The sequence below is a fragment of the Galendromus occidentalis genome, unplaced genomic scaffold, assembly GCF_000255335.2.
Source record: "Galendromus occidentalis unplaced genomic scaffold, Mocc_1.1 scf7180000076600, whole genome shotgun sequence".
NCBI lineage: Eukaryota > Metazoa > Arthropoda > Arachnida > Mesostigmata > Phytoseiidae > Galendromus > Galendromus occidentalis.
In genome coordinates this window covers 279,375-300,792 of record NW_003804589.1, presented here as the reverse complement: position 1 = coordinate 300,792, position 21,418 = coordinate 279,375, and the positions used below count along the sequence as shown (strand labels likewise).

The 21,418-nt window shown below is 50.8% G+C and overlaps 4 protein-coding genes across 5 annotated transcripts; 2 read left to right on the top strand and 2 right to left on the bottom strand.

The window, feature by feature from the left end:
• Window positions 1-62: 62 nt before the first annotated feature.
• Window positions 63-5,724, bottom strand: Hem (Nck associated protein 1 Hem). Its single transcript, XM_003739865.2, has 14 exons — window positions 5,611-5,724; window positions 5,144-5,347; window positions 4,634-4,833; window positions 4,043-4,537; window positions 3,809-3,947; window positions 3,596-3,725; window positions 3,334-3,506; window positions 3,020-3,225; window positions 2,505-2,906; window positions 2,147-2,394; window positions 1,722-1,955; window positions 1,154-1,603; window positions 825-1,048; window positions 63-678 (listed from the first exon to the last, which is right to left on the bottom strand). Exons 1-14 carry the CDS (start codon window positions 5,722-5,724, stop codon window positions 463-465), a joined length of 3,435 nt encoding a protein of 1,144 aa, XP_003739913.2. The 3' UTR covers window positions 63-462.
• A 5,122-nt stretch (window positions 5,725-10,846) lies between these two features.
• MED11 (mediator complex subunit 11) lies at window positions 10,847-12,034 on the bottom strand. Its single transcript, XM_003739900.2, has 3 exons — window positions 11,929-12,034; window positions 11,594-11,751; window positions 10,847-11,462 (listed from the first exon to the last, which is right to left on the bottom strand). Exons 1-3 carry the CDS (start codon window positions 12,032-12,034, stop codon window positions 10,911-10,913), a joined length of 816 nt encoding a protein of 271 aa, XP_003739948.1. The 3' UTR covers window positions 10,847-10,910.
• A 1,121-nt stretch (window positions 12,035-13,155) lies between these two features.
• LOC100908067 (protein D2) lies at window positions 13,156-16,778 on the top strand. 2 transcript variants are annotated; one of them, XM_003739864.2, is made up of 4 exons: window positions 13,156-13,323; window positions 14,229-14,337; window positions 16,021-16,279; window positions 16,435-16,778. In XM_003739864.2, the coding sequence occupies exons 1-4, from the start codon at window positions 13,232-13,234 to the stop codon at window positions 16,653-16,655; spliced, it is 681 nt and encodes a 226-aa protein (XP_003739912.1). In that variant the 5' UTR covers window positions 13,156-13,231; the 3' UTR covers window positions 16,656-16,778. The 2 variants fall into 2 exon arrangements, with proteins under 2 accessions (XP_003739912.1, XP_003739911.1); XM_003739863.2 differs by lacking the exon at window positions 13,156-13,323 and adding an exon at window positions 13,393-13,595.
• Window positions 16,779-18,114: 1,336 nt separating this feature from the next.
• Window positions 18,115-20,279, top strand: LOC100901055 (1-acyl-sn-glycerol-3-phosphate acyltransferase epsilon). The gene is made up of 8 exons (XM_003739899.1): window positions 18,115-18,203; window positions 18,423-18,547; window positions 18,646-18,795; window positions 18,881-19,083; window positions 19,175-19,267; window positions 19,396-19,543; window positions 19,641-19,764; window positions 19,894-20,279. The coding sequence occupies exons 1-8, from the start codon at window positions 18,133-18,135 to the stop codon at window positions 20,117-20,119; spliced, it is 1,140 nt and encodes a 379-aa protein (XP_003739947.1). The 5' UTR covers window positions 18,115-18,132; the 3' UTR covers window positions 20,120-20,279.
• Window positions 20,280-21,418: the final 1,139 nt, after the last annotated feature.

The window sequence follows — 21,418 nt, the reverse complement described above, 5'->3', positions numbered from 1 at the left end:
GTCGTCGGTGGTCGTAGCTCTGATTCCGCTATTAAGAAAGGAAGGAGCAAAACATTCCTTTGTAGCTACAACTCAATAGATAGATAATTTATTTACAAAATTTGACTCGCTTAAAATGCTTCCATGACTACAATTTATGGTTCGAGAATACTGTCGAGACAATTTCGAAATTTGAGCTCCCGAAACGAGTACACGCGAATATTCGAAGATTATTGTATCAAAATGAATAAAATAAGCTTTATCGTCCGTCATTCCGTCCCTTAACGTGTATTCGCTGCTTTGGAGATCTATGATCGAAATCGGTAGAAGCCTCCCCGAAGGCAGGGAAGATTCCCCAGGTGATCGACGATCTGTCGATGTTCCCCCAGAGTGAGAGAAAGTCTGGCAAAATCCTCGGATAAGAGTCTCGTTTGCTCCACAGCACTCTATGCTCTGAGGGTTCGTTCGATCCCAGCCAGCTCTTCACACGGACATATGGGCCAGTCCGTGATCAGGCTTGTAAACGGCGTGATAGGCATTGCGTAGAAGGGCGTACGGGAAACACGACTCTAGAAGATCCATCGTAAGAAATGGCGAGTCTTGTACAATCAAATCTAGGAGGATGTAGACGGACTCGCGATTGCGGATAGCTTCCTTATCAGCTTCTTGGCCGAGTCGCAGCATCGAAGACGAAGCAAGCTGCAAGACAGATTTCCCTTGAAGGCCATGTCTGATTTCAATGTCGCGTAGAAGACAGGCAAGAAAATTCTCCGAGCAACATTAGAAGGATTAACAGAAATAATCGTAGAATATAAATTCCACAATCCATATCGCTATGGACTTACCGCGAGGAATTCTTTGAGACGATCCTCGATATCGTTTTGTCCACTGAGGGTGAACAGTGCACCAGCCAGACCGTTGATAGCTTGAGCCAGGCAGTGTATATTGTTCTGATGGGATTCTAGTGATGGTCTGTACAAAGACGCCTCGCTGCGGGCGAGACGCGGTAGAGCTACCGCTAGAAACACCATGAGTAAACAGGCCATTTGGTACTCTTCGTCTGGGGACTCTGGAAAAGGTAAATATAATATCAGCGACCCATAATTCCCCCGGAGCTTTCCACTGTCGCGACGTCGACTTCTGAACGGAGACGCGATGCGCAGCTTGTACTCACCATTTTTCCCGTACTGCCGCAGAGCTTGCACCAGTGCAGGATCAACGCGACACTTGAGACCAGCCGAGACGGCCATTTCCGAGACGTTGAGCGCAGCAATATTCGGGGCATTCTGCACCTGCTGATAGAAATCCTCTATAGAGCTGAGGAGGAAGGGGATTCGGTCTTCGAGTACATCGTGGAGAGCTTGTTGCGTGAGTTCTCTGAAGCAGAGAATCACGCCGATGATGGTCATTCTTTGGAGGACACTGTCTGTCATCTGAAGGTTTTTGGAGAGTTCCTTCATCTTCTCCGGTTTGTCGTAGCTCGACCGAAGCTCTGTCAGTACGTCTCGGTTTTGCGCCACGATCTTCTTCAGCTCTGAAACCTGAGATGCCACATGCCACATAAGGCTTTCATTCAAATGCTTGATTCCATAAGGTCCAAGTAGTTCGGCCAGCGCGCGCAGCTCTGCAAGTTAGGCTCGTGTCAGTGCAGTCTTCGTCGGGATAGAGGCTTTTCTCATCGTCAGATACGCCACGGTGGTGTCCTAGATCCGCAATGAGCTTCCGAAGGTCGTCCAGCTTACCGTTGACATCGGAGTACTCTTCAGCTGTGTAGGGAATTTGGGGGTCTTGGGAAATAGTAACGAATGATCTTTGGAACGGCGAAAACACAATGTGACCAGCCGTGGCTCTTCGCAGCAGAACTTCGAGATACCACGTCGTGTATAGGGAAGTGATGGTTTTGTCTCCATTCCTGTCCTGAGTTTGCGTTTGCTGGAGCAACACGTGATTGAACACTCGAGTTATATCGATGGACACTGCAACGATACGGAACAGACCCCATCAGCATAAACAGGAGAATAGGGCCTCATCGCCATTACTCTAATGGCATTGAAGTCAATGACGTTCCCCGAGGTGAAAAGCTAAGAATAAACTTCTGCGAGGTCATAGCTAGCCCCCTCCCTCCTTCCGTGGCGACTAATCCGAATGCCTCGCCACCCCAACTCACCGACATTCTCAATGCCCTGCAGTACACTCATGTAGGCCCGGACGGAGCTTAGGAGCTCTGTAGGCTTGGCAATGTCGCCAGACTCGGAATCGAACATCACCATGCCCACTAGCGCCTTCGCGAAACGGGTCTCCAAGTGGTTCGCTAGGTACTCGCGCGGTGCGAAAGTGTGCTCCCAGATTGTCATTGTGGGACAATAATTTATGGCATAACACACTTCCGTCAACGCCATGTGAAGCTTGTCCATCCTGTGGGGCGAGAAATTAATGAGCAGAGCTTTAACAGAGAGCATCACAAAGTGCCAGGTAGAGCATCGAGTGCTAGGAGTATCAGGCCATGATCGACGGTTTAGACTCACGTAGAGAGCTCGAGTCTCGTTCTCCGGTAGCTTTCGATACCGGGTTCCTCCGGTTCAGGTATAGGCGGGCCATTCTTATTGCTTTTCTTGTCCCTTTTGCGACGTTGCACCATCTGAGCGATGCGACATGCTGCGTGTTTGGGCAGCAATTTGTCCGATAGAGAACATTGCTCGTCGCAAATGGTCGTGATAATATTTTTGGCCTCCTTCGCCATCTCGTCGAGGAACGCATTGGCCATCGTTACCGAGCGATCTCCGATGTGGTAGCGCTCCTCAGGGCAAAGCTCATGTGTACAACAGATGAAATGAGAACAGATCAGAGGGAACGCGACTACGTAACGCGTCTGGGCTGGGAATTCCAAACATTGATGGAATTGCTCTTCGAACGCACGGTTGAAGAAGCTGAAATCGAGTTCGACCCGTTACTTTCTCACCATGGGACCGATCCGATTGATTGGACGCGACTTAGATCAGGCGAAAGGGAAAACTGTAAACTCCCATTACGGGGTACTCACCAAAACACCGAGAGGTCAGAGGTCTCTTGAAGAACTTTATCGAGATAGTCGACCATTTTCGTATGGAAAACAATTGTATTCATCAAAATGGCTAGATCGGACCTGCCGTCCAGATTCAGGGGATACTTTGACGACGCCGCGTTCGTTTGGAGTCTGAACCAGTCGAGACGGAGACCGCGGAGGTCGAAAATGCATTTCTCTTCAACCTGGGCAAAGGAAATCATTCGGGATTCAGCTTTGAATTCATTCAACGCTTCGGTTTGATGGAATGGACTACAGCATCTTGCTCCGAGCCGTTACTCTCGTCGACTCACCTGTTTGACAGTCATTGTGGATATCGTTTGGCAGATTGAGGATAAAATGAGGGAATCTTCCTCGGGAAGACTCTGCATGTTGGATAGAATCAGATTCAAAGCAGTGGCATCGAAGCCAGAAAGGTATTGGATGAAGTACAGCTGGAAAATCTGGTTGTATTTCCGAACGAGAGCTGTGGGGAGAACGATATGGTAGTCTTGTATTTTCGCTCATTTAGACAGTGTGACTGAGATCAGATTCGGTGTAAGTACGACCACACACCTCTTAATTCTTCTATGTGGAACAACAACTCAGGTAATTGTCGGTCGAGAAGGTCGTCGTTTGGATTATTCTTCTGCTTATTGGCTTGTTTGTGGGGCGGGTTGTCCATGTGTCGGAGCAACCAGGTGACCTGAGAATATACGATTGCATAATTTTGTTGAGGAACCAAAAACTCCCGTGGCATTAATTCGACTTCCCTTCCATTATATTCACCTCATCCCGGGCCATGGACAAAGCCATGAAAACGATGAGAGCTTTGGGTCCCAAGAGGCCTGGCTGCTCAGTCAGCAATAGACCTAACTCTTTAAGCGCGGAGCGCAGGAATTTCCGACGTTCGCGGTGAATAAACGGCCTGCGGGATGAATCCATTTTGAAATTGCAGATGGAGAAATTCGTCTGTCTCCTCATGTCTCTCTCCCGATACTCATCATTCCCCTCTAAACTTACGCCTGCTGCACAGCATGGTTGTAGCTCTCTTTGACTTCGGAAACTTTTTTGTTGAGGCCTTTGATACCTTCGAAGAACTGCTGCACGTAAGCGTGAACGTGCAAGACTTCGTCTCTAAAAAGTGTGACCACCCAACCGTTGTTGAGCGCCGCTAGGAATAGTTTGTTCGCCGGACCTTGTTGTTGATTCACAAATGGATGTATGAGTAGAAATCCAAAAATTATCCAGCGTTCCATAGTTTCCAGCGACAGGTACTCGCAGGCTATGGTTTCAGTCTGAGACGGCGTCAGCATACTGTTGGGTTGGGCGATGAGGCTAAGCAGATAGTTTTTTCGCCAATCGTCGGCCGATAGGTTCCGTCGCGGAAAAACGTGAACGAGCGACGAGAGAGCGGTATAAAGCATCTTCGAATGGGGGACGAATTCATCGGCCAGCTTTTTCAGCGGTGGGTCGTAGTCGACGATCATCTGTCCGAGTCTCGGGAAACTCTGATCACTGTAGGGGAAAGGGAACGCCAGAGGCTTAGAGAGGGACTCAGATTATTTTGACTGAATATACGAATGTGTGGGGGGAATCCGCTAGGGAGCGTACCACTGGCCGTGGATGATCTCGTACGCGGCGTTGAAGAGACCGAGAACAGCCTTCCGATCCTCAACCCGCGACAGGAGGATCAGGAGGCTCACGTAGGTCGTGATGAGATCCAAGTAAGCTTTCGTGAGGTCGAAATTAAGCGAAAGATTCGGTGTCATAAGGAACACATCCAGATGCGTAAGTAGATCATTCACGTGGTCCTGGAAAGGGGGAGGGGTTTAATGGAAGTTCGCCTGAAGAATGGGTCTAGATTCTGAGCCGAACACTACGACGGATTCAAAGGACATTTTTCACACTCGTCCGGAACGCGGCGTCGATCGACCCTCTGAGTCACTCGAATGCTGCGCCGGAAGGTCGTCATTAATCAGTACGATAGAAATCATTACCGGGCTCGCCGGCCGCTATCACGAAGCGAATCCGACCGATTGACTAAAAAGACGGGAAACTTTCAGAAGCTGAGACCCGTCCCCAACTCATAAACGAGGACTCGATGATGCGCTTCCGACTCACCTTGAAGTCGAGGAGGTCCACGAATGTGTAGTAATATAGAGAGAGACTCTTGACAATCTCTTGTTTGATTTGGAATACCGGTGTGAGCTGGGCGGACGATCCTTTTATGTCTACGTTCGGGAATCGTCTCACAATGTGTTTGATTGACGATTCGAGGCTTTTGTCCGAGAGGAAGGAAGGCTTCGACTTGGCATCTCCGCACGCCTGGAAGAAGTCGCAGATCTCATTAGTGGGCACTGCGATGAATCTCGGTCGAGGGACTCGATCATCTTCGATGTATAGCTTCTCTGGTCAGGGGGGAGTTTTCTGTTCTCAAAGCTATGCGTGCGATGTCGAGAGCTAACTCTCAACCGTGGTTTGACAGCAGTAGCCGACGGAACTGTGGCATTGATTAGTCAGATTCCGCTGCGGAGCGCTCCCAACAACGTGCACGATCTATTGTGCCGCATTCCCAGGAAGATTTCTACCTTTTTTATGTTGTAGATCCGAGTCAACATTCCGACTCCCCTGTCATTGAGAATGGTGAGCTTCTCGGCGAACTTCTGCTGAGAGATGTTCATGTTCCTCGACATGGTCGCCATTTCCCCGGTTTTCTTCTGGTTTCACTGCAAGATCGAGGTCTTCGTCTGTTCTCACTCTCTATTCGAGCGTCACCGCACTCGCCAGCATAGCTGAGGCTACTAGAAGCTATTTTGCTGACAAAAACGCTCCCAAGCCGCACGGTTATTCTCCTCTGACGGAAGAGAGAGAACAACTGGGAGATGCTGCTCGGGTCCACGCCACAAGCCCTACTTGTTTACATTGATGAACGCATTTTTAGCGGAAAGAATTCTGAGTCCAGCGGTGCGTGCGACTCGACGAATCGGCGAGTAGGCCCGTCTTGGCGACTTATACGGATTCCAATGGCGGCTTAGTTTAAATTTTCTACAGTAGAGCCCCGTTAATAAATAAAATAAATGAATAAAATAAAAATTCCGAGTGTACATGCAGTTTTGAATGAGTTCTCTTGAGCTCTCCGATCTTATTCGCTCAAGTTTCGGTCGTATTCTGTACGAAGCTTTGTTTTGCCCAAGAGTGCACACCTATCCACTTCATCTCGCTATCTTGTGATGAGGTATCCATATCGCGTTGAGTACGGGTCCGCATCATACAGTCCACTACTCGGTCCAAGAATCTTCTCTTAGATCGATTCCGCCGTCACCCCAGAATAACTCGCAAAAACAGGTAAAGTCACCAAGTCGCCAGCCCCGCTGAACTCAGAATTCTCCCCGCTAAAAATGCGTTCATCAATGTAAACACGTAGGGCTTGTGGCGTGTGCTCTGCTGCTCCTGCAAGAACAACAACAACCTGCGTCATTTGACCGCCAGGCAAGATGGCGGATGGCCCTCTTGCCGGCCAAATCAGCGGAGCGACCGTGGATCCCGTCAGCGCACCCAACCCGTCGGCGTACCGCTCTATACTTTTCATTGCCGATGCCACTCGCGCTATAATGAGACCAAAGGGAAAATAGGCAACCGAATCGTTCTTACAAATAGCTCCGGACGAGGGCCTTGCCTCAGTTAGCTCTGCTCCCTGGTTGACTTCTGGTAGGCTTGTCGCTGTTGGTGTGCTGTAGGTTCTCCGCAGAAACGATCACATCACAACTTCTTTCCTCTTGCGAGCAGAGTTGACAAACGACCCTCATTCCAGATCTTCTCGGGGTCCTCACATGGCTTCCGCGGCTCTTGTCTCGGAGCTAAGAGCTAGCGTCGCGAGAGGTTGAGAGAACATGTTCCGATGAAAATTATTCTCTTAATGAAGTGGATGAGAGATTCCAACCTGCGTACTGATTGAGAGCGGAACGAGCCGACTGACAGTCACGAAATTCCCAGCGCATGATTTCGACCAAGTATCTAACGAGGGGAGGGCAATCGCAGACCGTCGACCACGTTCAGGTACCGACGAGGTCTTGGCAGCGTGAAGCAGCGATGGATGCCACGCAGGATCTTTGATTTGTCACCGGACCTCTTACTCGACGGCTTCTCATTCCGGGATTTTCCTTTCAAATTTTTCGCGTGGCGTAGCTTTCGGTTTCGGAATTCCTGAGGCTCACGAGGCATTCCTGATTTTCTTCATGTTGTATTCGAGAGGACCAGTGTGTCCTCAGTTCAGAGTCTTATTTCTTCTTCGGTTCACGAACATAATGATTGAACAGGAAACCACAGACTGCTCTCTTCAGGCCAATGACGATCCCATGATTCTCCGGAGAATATCTCGCGCAACTCTGGAATCCTCGGAATCGCGGGCTCAGGCATGTACGCGCCGGGAGCGCTGCGATCGCCGCCGAGCTATCTATCTGGAGGCTGCCGCCATCTCATCAGGCGGTCAAATGTAAGCCAGACCGCCGGCCCCCCACAGCCGGGTACCCGTTGGTATACGGCTCGACAGCGGCGCCCGGCAGGACGCAGCACAAAATCGAACGTGAGCGACGATTTCGAAACCGTCTCTGCGCGGTGCGGGTCCGGGGACTTCGTCGAGCACGCAGGTGTGCGAAGAGCGACGACTCTATGGATTGAATATTCGAGGGACGAGACAATCGAGAGACATATTCTTTTGCTTCAGAGGCCGCAACGATTACTCGACTCATTTCCCGCTGGAAGTTCGATCGAGCGATGAATATTCTTCCGATTGATGCCAGTGAAGCACACGCTGGATGAGCGAACCCTCAGTTCTGCATTGCACCATTCAAACTTATTCTACTAAACTATCTCACGATGGAGCACCAAGTTCCTTTCGGATTAAAACCCTCACGCGCGCGCAAGAATATTCCACAATTCACCGAATCGCTCCTTGAATCGTCATCCTGGCTCGCCACATTATTCCCGCCATCTGGAGCTGGAGGATTCGAGTCGGCACACTTCTAACGTCGAAGCCATGCGTAAAGCGATCCGCAGAGTCTCCAAATTCCGGGACAATTGCGCAGGACGGTCTTCCAATTGGCGAACGGAAAATTTCGAGAGCCAAAGTGAGGCGGCATCAGTTATCGGGCGCGGCTCCATAACGCGATACCAAGGGATGAATACGGGTCTTATGTCATCCATTTCGTGAAGGGTCAGCATGTGCTCGAGTAAACGCTGCCGAAGAGCCCATTCGACGACTTCCCATGCTCGGGGGAACGGGTTCATGAGGATTTTCCATTTCATGAGCTCCTGCACGACACTGCTCGCGTGCTGCGCGGGCGTTTTCTCAACTTGGACCGCCAAGAACCAAGCGACGTTCCGCGCGGCGATCTGAATCTCCTCTCTGCCGCAACCATTCCGTTGGAAGACCAGTCTCTTCAGAAGCCTGAAGGCCGACTCGGTGAGGGTGTGGGGTGCGCGGAGGATATTTTCCGTACCCAATTTGTTACTGATTATCCTCAAGCAGAGTAGAGCGGTCTCTGAGAGGACTGACGCAACAAGTGCGGCTTGGGATCCCTTCGCCAGACTTCCTCCAACTATGAGCGAGATTGCCTGCAATTCGAACGTTCCCTACATGATTCTCGACTCATCAGTTCCATCGTATTCGAAGTAGACGGACGATATGCAGGGGAGCTCTGTGTATTCAATGCGTCCTATGACACGACCAAGGAAAATCTTTACCTGATTCGAGATAGTGTCGAAGCGCCGCCGAAATCCAGGTGAGCTCTCATTGGCATCGTGGAGGAGGGACTGTAATGTCCGCGCTCGCTCCACATGCCTCGCGATCATCGGAGAAACCCCTAATCTAGAGGAGACGGGACGAGGCCCGTTCGAGCAATACCTCAGGACCCCTATACTTCTCGGTCGAATACTGAGTTTGCTCCTTGGATCTTTGAGAACTTCTTCCGCTACTGGCACCAAAGGTATCCTTGTCTCCTCGTGGAAGTCGGCGAATTCATCGTCGGACGGGTATAGGGCTAACGTTCCATCATTCGAAGAGTCCAAAGTTTTCGGAAGCGGTATTCCGTGGAATCTTTGAGGGAACATTGCACCGTCAACACGTCAACACTGAGGAAAGCGACAGATGTGTTCGATTCCGCATCCGAGTTCAAATTCTGCGCCAGAAACCAACGTTTTTCTTCGAGCCGAATAAGAGATCCTCCGATCGATCCATCGGCCGTTCATCCACAGCGAGTCTCGACGCGCCTCCCCTTACAGAGGTCTGTTCGGGATCGGAAATGACTTGGAGCGCCGTCAGACGACTCCGTAAAATAGTGTTCCGCGAATGTCGCGCGAGTGAGCGTAGCGCATCCGAATGGTCTCGGTGAGAGTCTCACATTCGGCGCACATTCGAACATTTCGATACTTTCCCGACTTTCCCAGTGGTTACAGAGCGGATCGGGTTCGTCTCCTCTCGCGAAGGGGCTCCCGTGGATCGTTCCGGAAGCTGGTGGCATTTCCGAGCTGTGGAGCGTCCACCAGGTTGAGCTGCCGAGGAAGATGGCCCTAATTATCCGGAATCGAATCGTGTGCCTTCTTGTCGTCTTCGTCGAATCCCGAGCGGCTCGCGGGGAATCTAACAAACACTTCCTCCTGCGATTCCGGGAACAAGATGCAGTCTCTGGCATCTCTAATGTCGATGTCTCCTCGTCTACCTATTCTTCACACAACGTTTGTGTCCTGAGAGAGCTCCCGGCCTCCATATGTGCAGGCCAGGTCGATGCCTAGACATCGCCAGCCCGCGACCGTGCCTGGTGATAAGTTACGATTGACCTCGTCGGGATGATATTGTAACGTGGTTTCTCTAAGGGGGGAGCTCGTAGTGGCTGATAGGGCTAATCGCGAGGGCTGAAGGGGCTTGGAAACCGGAATGTCGAGCTCACCGGCGGCTCGCTAAGGGACTCGGGCGATCGGGGCTCAGAACTCGGGGCTCAGACTGTATCGGGGAACTGCGGATTGAGGGCTGGGGGCGAACACAATGAACAGGCGATTGGTCAGCACAAAGCTCGCACGAGGAGTGCCTCTATCTTTCGTTGCGAATGTTCTTATTCTTCCCTCTTTCTCAATTCCATTGCAATTCCATTGGCTCTGCCGTGCCCGAGGGCAACGCCGCCCCTCGAGCGCGGCGGCAGCCTTCGATCTTTTATCTCTAGCATGTCGTTTTGTTACAACCTTTTTCAACCGTCCCGCGTTCTCCCCGGATCGGCAGGGCGCACTACGACCGTGCGCTCACTAGTTCTGCCGATCCCGGTTTCTCTCGGGGCATCTCTCCCTGACTTACGCATTCGACTAGCCTGCATCGACTCAATCTCCGTCACAATATCCCACGATCTAGGGAAAGCGGTCAAACTGCTGCCAATCGGAGGAGAATTTAGTCGCCCCTGCTCTAGGATGTGCTCACGTGAGACCCTTCCCACACTGGCCCCTGGGGTTCCCGATATCTTCGTAGCTTGAGGATTGATTTTTCCAGACTACCACGCGAGACCACGTAGCACCCCGAGCAAACCCGTGATGCCACCCGATTCATGATTCAGATAGAAATGATGTATCTCCGCAGCGAGCTGATCCGGGCAAGTCTGTTCTGACTGAGCTCTCAGTCTAGTCCTTTTCCTCGAAGCTGCAGGGAGATCCGTGCTGGGTCCGCGGAGCGGCACCCAGATGCGATCGCGAAATGATCATCAATCATCACTCGTCACAGATCGTGATTTGTTCGCTCACCCGCTTCAATTTAAGCTGAGCGCTAATCAGGAGACATTATGAAAATCATCTGCTTATGCGTTTATTTACATGATGATGATAATGGTGAATGGTTATCGAAACAAAAACCCTATGGCATTGGACTCTGGCCCATATTACCGCCGGGTCCCATCGATCCCATACCCATCTGCTGACCCATGCCCATCTGATTCTGTTGCCACATCATTTGTTGATTTCCCATGGGTGCTCCCATCGGGTTCATCTGTTGAGCCTGACCCATGTTCATATTGTGACCCATGCCTGAACCCAATACTGGACCCATGCCCATGTTCTGACCCATGCCCGGACCCATCGCTTGCCCCATTCCTGGTCCCAACGGGCTGTCCATAGGCCCGGATGGATTCATTTGCATCCCGGGCTGACCCATAGGAGGACCCATGTCTTGTCCAATGCCCGGCTGCATCATCATTCCTTGTTGCGGACCACCCGGTCCCATAGAGCCAGGCTGTCCTGGCTGTTGTTGCGGAGGCGGTCCTCGCATCGGCGGCTGCTGCGGGGGCATCTGAGGCGGTATAGGGGGGTTGTACTGTGCGTCCTGTTGTAGATGAGATTGCCGCACTCGTTCGAGCTCGTTCATCCGAGATCGGGCATGTTCGAGTCGGTGGAGAGCCATGTGGAAGACCTATCGAGAAACAATTCGAGTCAGACTCCGAAGAGAATCCGCAGTCATTCTCACGCCCGATTCGCCGTTCGGAGATTCTGAGAATCATCTTATGACCGCCCACCGAAGGGAATTCCTCGATCTGAACCAACCTTCTGAGCCGCGTAGTTGCTTCCTTCATGCGGCTGCACTGTAGACACTTGGCTTAGGTATACGATATGCTTCGAGAGATTACTCTCTACACTCTGCAGAGTTTTAAGGAAATTCGTCGTATTTGCCTCGACGGGTTTCAAAGTAGGTTTATCCTTTCCTGAAATGGGGAATCGACTCAATCACCCTCAAGCAAGGCTTCCTTTTTGAGGAGGATAATTACCTTGTTCGAGAGCTTGTTTCCAGTGAGGTGTCTTCTGAGTCCTCTCGCATTCGGAGAATGAGAACTATCGAATGTGGCAGACCCATAAGGGAAGAATCGAACAGGTTAACTCACCGAGTTCAGTGAGCGCTTGTCCCGCCGCGTGAAGGGCTTGAGCGACGTCTTTCTCTATGTCGTCAAGCTCCTTCAGTTTCGCCTTCAGGTTATTCAGAGAATGCATCGCGAGTGGAACAGGGGTCTCGAAGAGATGCACCAGCTGGGAGACTCTATTCCGCGTTCACGAGCCGGCTCGCTCACTCTCAAGAGAGAAGTTCGAATGACAACAAGCTCGATGATGCTGATGATCTTCGCCTGAAATCGAAGAATGCATGAGCTCTTACGATTTCCTTCGATCTCTCACAGGCGCGGGCATCCGACAAGAGCTCGAGGGATATTCTCGCCCGGAGCTCTCGAGTCTCCGCCGGTACGAGCGGAGTCCGTTCTCGGACTTTTCATTATTCGCGAGGGCTGGGTTCTTGCGCGTTCTTCTTGCGTATGACCTACGGGGCGAAACTTGTCCCGCCAGTCGGTCGTCTGGAGGACCTCTCAACGTATGTGCCGCTCTTGAGCGTCCGAGTCCCATGAGAGGGGACTACGATATAGTGGATTCCATGAGAATCAAGCGACGAATCGTGTCTATGTGCACCCTACATTCGAAGCGGCGTACTTCGTGGCAACGCGCAGCGGAAGAAGCGTGAGTGAGGTCCAAGATGCAAGATATCTCGAAGGGGAGGCTTCGAGTTTCTTTTCGAGACGCGATTTCCGAGTTCTGGAGCGAATCCAATAATGATCTCTGCTGAAATCTCGAGCCATATCGGGCGATCCTCCCTCCCCTTGCCCCCTCCTTCTTCTCGACATAGGTGTACTTCAAGGCTCGATCTCATCGGTGAATCATGTTCGATCACACCGGGATATGACGGCAGCATGCCAGCACGATATCATCTGAATCCTATGGGATCTTGCTGGATAGCGTCCGGTATCCCCTCAAGATCATACCGGACTCCATGAAGAGACTGCGCGGTCACGGCAAATTACGCTGGGTTGCGCCACGCCGTCTCAAAGGCTCGGTGGGACTCTCGGTTGTCGTTATGGAGGCGTGACCCAGCGCAACCCTCTCGAGATGACATTCAATCAGTCTGCGCCATTCCGGCCACTGAAGCGACAGCACAGAAGTGCCGCACAATCGTGTGATGGTGCAAGCCGGGTTTCTCACCCCACCTCCGACCAACGAACACGATGAGATCAAAAGCAGCAGCGGCTCAGAAAAAGAAAGCTTTCTGCTTCTGAAAGGACAATAACAACAGAAGCGCGTGTAGAATCCATTTTCTCGCTCAGTGTCGGAACACGAGAGCTCAGCGCAGGAGTGGCCTCTTCTTCCATGACCGACACCGTCATAAGCACCGAACGCCTCTCGACGACTACTCGCCACCGAGAGCTTCCTACAGGCAACGAAAACAGTGTTAACGAAAGGTAAGCCTCCGTTTGGGAAAGGGATCCTCGCTCGGTTTGTTATTCGTCGTGTTCGTGTCTGTCGTCGTTGTGTTTCTATCCTAGTCCTCACTGACGGACGACAGGCGGGCGTTGTTCGCTGCTGCGTTCGTTTGTGAGTGTGTCGCGTGCATTCGGCCAGCGAGCGAGCTAGCTGGCAGCGAAGCAAACGTGTAAGTGAGAGAGTGCGTAAACTACTCCGAAAGAGACCAACACTACCGCGACAGCATGGAACAGAGTGGCAGCGAGGATTGGTTCGTGTTGTTTTCTTTTTTTCCACCTCAAGAAGCGTTTCGAGGGACAGACTTTCCCTGAATTTGAGCGGCAGCGAGTTCCGCGGATACGCCATACAGGTGCGTCGGGACGGGACGATTTTTTCCGCCTTCGGCTCAACCAACTGCTCGCTCTAATGTCGACGGGATCGTCTTCACTGACGTTTAACCTTCGACTCGATGGGCTGCGTGAAGTGTTTTTGTCTATCGTACCGTTTCATCTCCCGTTTCTCTCTCCTATTGCATCGCACCTCTTGATTTGGCCCTCCTGCGAACGTATCCTTAATGAAGAAAGTAGAGAGGGTAAATCCTGTCCGGTGAGATACACGGAGCCCGTCTGACGACGGAGGAGCCAATCGAAAATAAGGGCCCAGGAGACTACAGTCGAGACTCGTACAGTCATAGCGGCTCTGTCTCGCCGGGCATACGGTTCTCGACGTCTCCGTTGTCAAAGTTTCGATCGTTCAACAAGTGTAGCTTTCTTGTGTTTGACTCGGGGCGACCGACAGCCGCGCCGTGAACGAGTTCAATCGTCGGGACAATCCAACTCGATAGAACGATGGGGGAACGCCCGCCGATCGTCGCTCGTGTCCTACTGGTGTTTCTTGTTTGCAGTGGGAGCGGTTTGCAGTGCGTCCGAAGTGATTCTGCATTGAAAATCGCGATGGACGAACACAAGGTGATACCAGACGTCATCGACACAATTCCCACTAACGTTATTGAGGTAAGTGAGCCCACCGAACTTGTTTCGTCTCTTGAGGCTTCCCACCCTCATAAGCATCGGCACTCGACGGAATGACGTGAGCGATATCCGAGAGAAGCCTCGGATTAAGCCGACCGATATATTCGATAGCGACTTCCGAAAGCGCTGCGCATGGGAACCCAGATCCCAGCGAGATCTTGAGAGGAGCGAAATCTTTCCCCTTCCAAATAGCACTCGTTGTCTGGAGGAAACCGTGAATCACTCAGCTACGTCGCTGGGCGTTTGAGAAGCCACGACGACTACGTCTTGCCAAGTCTATCTGAATAAATAGTGCTCATTCGGAAGAATCGTTCTCTGAGCATTGCTTTATAGACCTGTCTCGCGGATCGATCGGTTGAACGATCGAACGACGACGTCTATGTCTAGCGGAGAGCAGACCGGATTCGAAAAGTTTCGCTTGCGCAGTTCAGACTCTGACGGATAATTTGCTCCAGGGTGCCCCGTCGCCTTCTATTCGTTCTTCTGCAGGAGATGTTCGTCCTCTATCGCTTGAGCAGCGCTCAATTTAACAAGAATGAAACAAAAAACTGTCGGAAGGATCAGTGAATGGCCTTGTGGGAGAGCTCCCGTTCGGCTCGAACTCCAGCATAGCTCTTGCGTTAACAGACTTGTTCAAGTCCCTGGCGACCTCCGAACATGATGTTTCCGCGCCCTCGCTCCGAGATCTAATCATTGGCATCTTCGCTCCGCCAGCCAGAAGATGCCAGGGGTTGCGAATTTCATCAGGAAAAATTGAGGAGGTCCAGTCGCGCAGCTAGCGTCCCGGACGAGAGACAGCTCGATCAGCTAATCAGCGGATCAAAGAGGGCATGGTCTTGGGAACTTTTGGCGTTTGAGCTCCCGAGATTGCAGTCCGAGAGGAGAACCGGCGGGAGTCCTTCATTGGGACAGTGAAAACCCATCGGGACTCGAGCGGTGTTTCTCCCGTGAAGTCACGAGGCCGGCCCGGGGCTTCTCGCGGAGAGAGCGCGCTGAGATTTCGACCATCTCGTCGTTCGGTCCTCTCAGACGTACTCGGGCTTCGAAAGAGTCGGTCGTCAGCTTCCTTGTGCAACCGGACGAGTCTTATTCATAGCGAAAATTCGGCCTCCGATATTAGCTCGAGAGGTTTGTGGGATTATTCAGTCTGCCACATGGCGATGTGAGCTTAGTTCTCCCGAAAACATTGATGATCGGGCCGAATAACTTGCCCCCGTTCTGCCCCCTCGCGGATACACTCGAATAAGACTCCGAGGTAGATGCGCTCCAAAGTGGTCTAAACCGCGAGTCGCGCCTCGTGAAGCTCTGGCCAAATTGAGCTTCGATTCGGCTGCGTGAGTCAATTCAAATTCAGATCACTATCGCGAGGGAAGATTAATCGTTTTGTCGTTTGTTACAACAGATTGTCAACAATCGTTTCCGAGGAGCGAGCGAGGTTGAGCTGTCTATTCGCTGTGAGCCGGAAGAGACATACATATGTAAACGCGGAGGACTCGACTATTGTTGAGTGTTGGCTCGCAACGATGGTTGATCCACTTAATGCGAGTGGTCAATAATGAGCTTTAAGTGTTTTCGATCTCCAGCGATACGGGGAGGCAGGTCATTCGGTGTGACTCATAGTGATCGCCCTGGATCGATATCTCCGATGTTCCGTTCGTGTTTCAGGTGACCTACCAAGAGGCCCGCGTCAATTTGGGCAACATTCTCACACCGACTCAATCGAAAGACATCCCAAAGATCTCGTACCCCAATGAACCCGAAGCTTTTTATACTCTGTGTATGACCGATCCGGATGCACCTACCCGACAAGCTCCGAAATATCGTGAGTGGCACCACTGGCTCGTCGGAAACATTCCAGGAGACAGAATACAGGAAGGCGAAACACTCTCCGAATACGTGGGAGCTGGACCTCCGAAAGGAACCGGTGAGGATCTCAATCTACTAGTGCGAGTGTGATAACTTGCTCACGAGCCCATTATCACGTACTAGTTCCCGTCGACCCCACTCCCCCCGGGGATCGGGGGATCAAGTGAATATCGGAATCAAAAGCCTGAAGATGGCTCCCTTATGATTTTGCAGGTCTTCACCGGTACGTATTGTTGGTTTACAAGCAGCCGGAAGGAAAAATCAACTTTGACGAGAAACGTCTCACCAACCGCAGTGGTGACAATAGAGCAAGCTTCCACATTCGAGATTTCGCGAAAAAATATAAACTTGGAGAGCCTGTAGCCGGTAATTTCTACCAAGCTGAATACGATGATTATGTTCCCAAGCTTTACGAGCAGTTGAGCGGTGATTAGCTCCGAAGCTGTCAACCGAACGAAGATCTGAATAATTATTATTATCGGTCAGAAAAGTTTATTTTGCACCTGGGGTCCCCTCCAATATTGTTCGGGAGAATAAAATTGGCTCCTTCGACACTGCTCACGACGACGTCTTCATTGAGAAAAGCTCAGCAGGCTAGAGGAGCAACGATTCGTTTGAAGTCGAAATTCGAACTAATCCAGGAATATCCGGATGCTCGTGAGCTCAACCCCTCGAATCGAGGCCCTCCCGTTTTTGATTCGACCCGGAAAGCAATCCAGTTGCCATCAGGGAGCCGAGCGTAGTGTCGGCCATGGCAATTAAAAAATCGGGACCGCGACACTTCCAGGCAAGCTGTGATTTCCGCTCACATCATGAACCGCTTCGAATAGACGAGGCTTCAATTGAAGCGAAAATCCAGATCGGAGTTCGTGTAGTCTTTTCAGCCCACATTTTGGTATACTCTTCGGCCATATCTATATCGGGTAACCTTCTATGCTCTGGTAAATGTATGTCTCTCGTTTATGCATCCGGACGAGACTTCTCGTCATGACTTTCATGGAACAGAATCATCGAGCTCGCCGGCGATATTCTGTCCCAAAGTTAAAATTTGCAGTCTTTCGAGGCTATCGACTTCTTCCGGGAGGAGATCACCTCCGTGGCCCGATCTCGTTCGTCGGTTCGCGAGGCGAGTATTTCCGTTCATTTTACTACCGGAAGAGAAGGGGAACCTCAATCGAATAATCAGCCGCTCCAAATATTTCCCGTCCGTGTGAGCATGAACTTTGAGCGTACGCCTCCTCCTGAAGCTACAACCACAAGCGCGCAGGAATTTCGATCGCAGAGGTCCCTTGGACACCGTGTTCGAGAAACGCTCGCTAGGTGGCGCTCAACCTGGAAAAGAGCCTCGGCTCTCGAGGACTATAGTGGTTTCAGAGCAGACTCCTTCATGAGCGAAAATGCAACATGGCGACCTCCACTCCTCCGAGACTACAGACCGCTAGTGTTTTGGGAAAATTCAGCTGATTGCCATGCAACTTCAGGTGGAACTCCACGAGTCCAAGATTCCTCGGCCAGACCATGCAGGGATTGCTCTCTTCCCGGTAACGGAGCAGCTGCTCCTTGTATCGAAGTTAGCTGTGTCAGAGCGCGAATTCACCCCGTGAGCGAGTCTTGCCCTCAATCAATACGTCAACATCGATTTGAAGGGGAATAAAAGATTTGGCTGACACACCGTCGCCAGAGAAGCTCTGTAAAGAGAATCATCCCTTGATCCTATTCGATTACGAGGATCTGCACCAGATCACCACAACAACGCGAGTTCGTGCAGCGCTACCCATGCTTCCTCTGAAGGTGTTTAGAACCATGACAGAAAAGCTCCTCCTATCGTGAAAGCACTCCGTGGCGGTTGCTGAGCAAATATCGCCACGAAGCCTCGTCATCTTCACTGTCGTTTTCCACGGCCGGCTCTCGATGGAGGCCACGATGGATTGCGCTCAGGCCGACTGCGGATCAGCATCTTCAATGACGTTCCAGAGCGTCTTGTGAGTAGAAACGTTTCAAAACGAATGATATCGGTTTGGTATCTTTGATTGCCAACGATCTCTCTGCAAGGATTTCCTCTCTCAGAGCTTGTTGTTAATCGTACGCGCACCGTGGAGCAGCCTGAGCTCGCGAGAGCCACAGTTCGGAAGGGTTCCACGTGTTTGCCTTATCGTTGCGAAATCGGACAATCTTAACATGATCCTCGTCGATTCAAACAGGTTAAAATGGGTGCGCATCTATTTCAACCTTTTCGTGTTGTTGGGCACGGCAGGCCCGCTATATATCGCATGGTTCATCTGGCGGATGGTCAGTCTGCCTCTACCAGCTCATATTTATCAGAGAGGTATGCTCAGTCGAAATTTATTCAGCCACCGAGGGTACCTTACCACCTGATGCCGATCTGCGGTCGGTCTCAACTCGACTGGAAATATTCCCTCGCAGGTGATGATTTCATCTTCGAGTACTATCAGAGACTCGCGCTCATTCTGGCCGAAACCTTTGCGGGGCTCGAAATCCATTTTTACGGAGACTTCAAAGACATCATGGATAAAAGAGAGAATTTCCTGCTTATGAGTAATCATCAGACAGCTAGTGAGTTACCTTGTATACCTACGCATGAGTCAATACCCGGGACCGGAATCGAGTGAAATCTCATGGGCGACCCTCTCGATCGCAGGTGATTGGATCATGAACAACTCAGTGGCCGAGAGGTTCAACTGTGTCGGTCACATGCGATACTTCATGAAAGACTTCATAAAATTGTTCCCGTTGTACGGGTTCTATTTCTATCACCACGGGTGCATCTATGTCAATCGGAAGAACTGCGATTTCGAGAAGATGAGACGCAATCTAGTCTACCTCCAAAATAAGCGAATTTCGGTAGGTCATCTTCTAATCGGCGCAACTATTGTTCCCGGTAGACTCCCGCCCTCGTCAGAAGAATGTGAGCTGAATGCACGATTTTTTGCAGACTATTGTGACAATCTTCCCCGAAGGAACTCGTTATAGACCCGAACTTTTGGAGGAAAGTCACAAATTCGCGGACAAGAATTTTCTTCGACGGGTAAGTTCACGAGTCCTCGCTCACCGTCATACGTAGGTATCACCTTTGGCGAACTCGAGTCCCAGAGATTGTCGGAGACCGAGCAGGAATCGTGGTTTCTGCACCGGATAAACTCATCTATCTTGTAGTTGAATCACGTACTGTATCCTCGAACGCGTGGTCTTGGTGCAACAATCGATTACATGCGTCACAACGTCGAAGCTCTGTATGATTTGACAGTCATATACGATAACACCAAGGTCGACGGAAAGCGCGTCGGCGCGCCATCTCTGATCGGTAAAGAGCCGTGAGGATATATCCCGATGCTTATTGGCTGATCCCCTGTCGGTCGCCAAGTGTAGTAAGTAATGGAAATCCATCCCTATATTTCAAGCTCTCTTCACGGGCGATTGTCCAGTCGTGCATGTACATCTGGAAAGGATCCCTATAGCGGACATACCGAAAGAGGAGGCCGAGATCAAGGACTTCATATTGAACCAATTCCTTAAGAAGGAAGAGTGAGTTCCCCTACGAGAAACATATTCCGGCTTCCACCTCATATCAATGGCGAAGTATACAGAGAATGTTTCACCCACTGTCGCCGATGAATTTACGGAGCGACTCCATTAACGCCTTTCCTCTTTCAGGCTGCTCTCCAAGTATTATGACGACCCCACAAACACGCAACCATTCCCGGGCGGAGCTCTCCAGAAACCACTGAACCATACGAGGCAGATGATCGTCCTAGCAATAAGCGTTATAGCCCTATGCTACTTCTGCTTTACGTGGAGTGGAATATCGATAATAATGAAAGTTTGGATCATGGGGACGCTCTTTGGCTACGGTTGGCTCCTCCTGAATCACTTCGTGTAGCGCATGTCGAAATGTCAGTCGCCGCTGGACTACTTACCCAAATCATATTCTCTCCGCCGAGGTCCCCTCTCGAATCCCTGTCCCTCTGAATCTCAAAAAGTGACCAAGGATATCCAGTCAACGAGAGGGGAAATTTCCACACGGGACTCGAATTCGGTCCAGAAGAGAAAGCAGTGGGCGGATCGAACACGGGAAATCGGCGAGATACCACCATGGAGGATATCCTCACGCTCAAATTTTTATAATTTCAAGTGCCTAGCTGTAATCTCCGAAGATTCGAAGTCACGAATGCAGGGAGTGGCGGGGAGTGACTCCAGACAGACCTCCTGCGGGAATCGCTTCCGTCTGTGGCTGACACGCCGGCAAGCATGAAATTACTCGTTGCGAATACTCATCCGCCACAGATCGACTTCCGCGTAGGATCATCGACGTTAAGAGAACAAACTTGAATTCTATTTTCCGGGGGACGGCAACTTCGATCCTCCTACGAATTTGTGTCGCGCACGGATTGTTAATTGAACCCTATTGGATGAGTCAGTATCGATAGATTTGACGATGCCCAGAATAAATCGGGATGGCTCAGGATGGAACGCCGAGACATGGATGTCATGCTTCAGTCTTTATGAGAGTACAGGACCAGGTTCCGGGATTTATTGTACAAAAATATAAATATATTATGTACACCATCTTTCATGAAAGATGGAGCCACACGATCGATTGAATAACGCGGCGCTTTCGATTTCGGCTCCGAAGTCTTTCTAGAGTCCCTCTTCGGGCGTATCGGGAACGGAGCCAGAGTTCGGACGAACATGCGAGTCCTAATTCGTATCCAGCTACGACTGTGATACAATATACAGCACTCTCGCTATGAGAAACGTTCCGTAGATATAAACATTCATCTGACCACCATATTCACCGTCTTTGAAATATCAGCAACATGGTGAAGTTTTGAGGCATTTCAACCGATTACGCTGAAACTGATTCTTTTCGGACATCCGCTCTAGATATATTTACGTATATCATCGTTGTGAATAAGTCGTGGTCAGCGACACCGGGCTTAGAATGATAACAAATGTCTCATGTAAACATGCTCTGTCAACACAGAATATTCAGACTCTACTTTGAAGTCTCAGACGCTCCACATCGGATACGTCGACGACATACTCTAACGCGAGATCGAGGCTTTTGAGGCTTAAGGCACTTTACAAAAATCGGGAAAGGAACTCTCCCTTGTACAAGTTCAGAGCGTCGCGTCATAAACTCAGAGCTTCCGGCTGCTCCTGGCTGATTTTCGCGTCG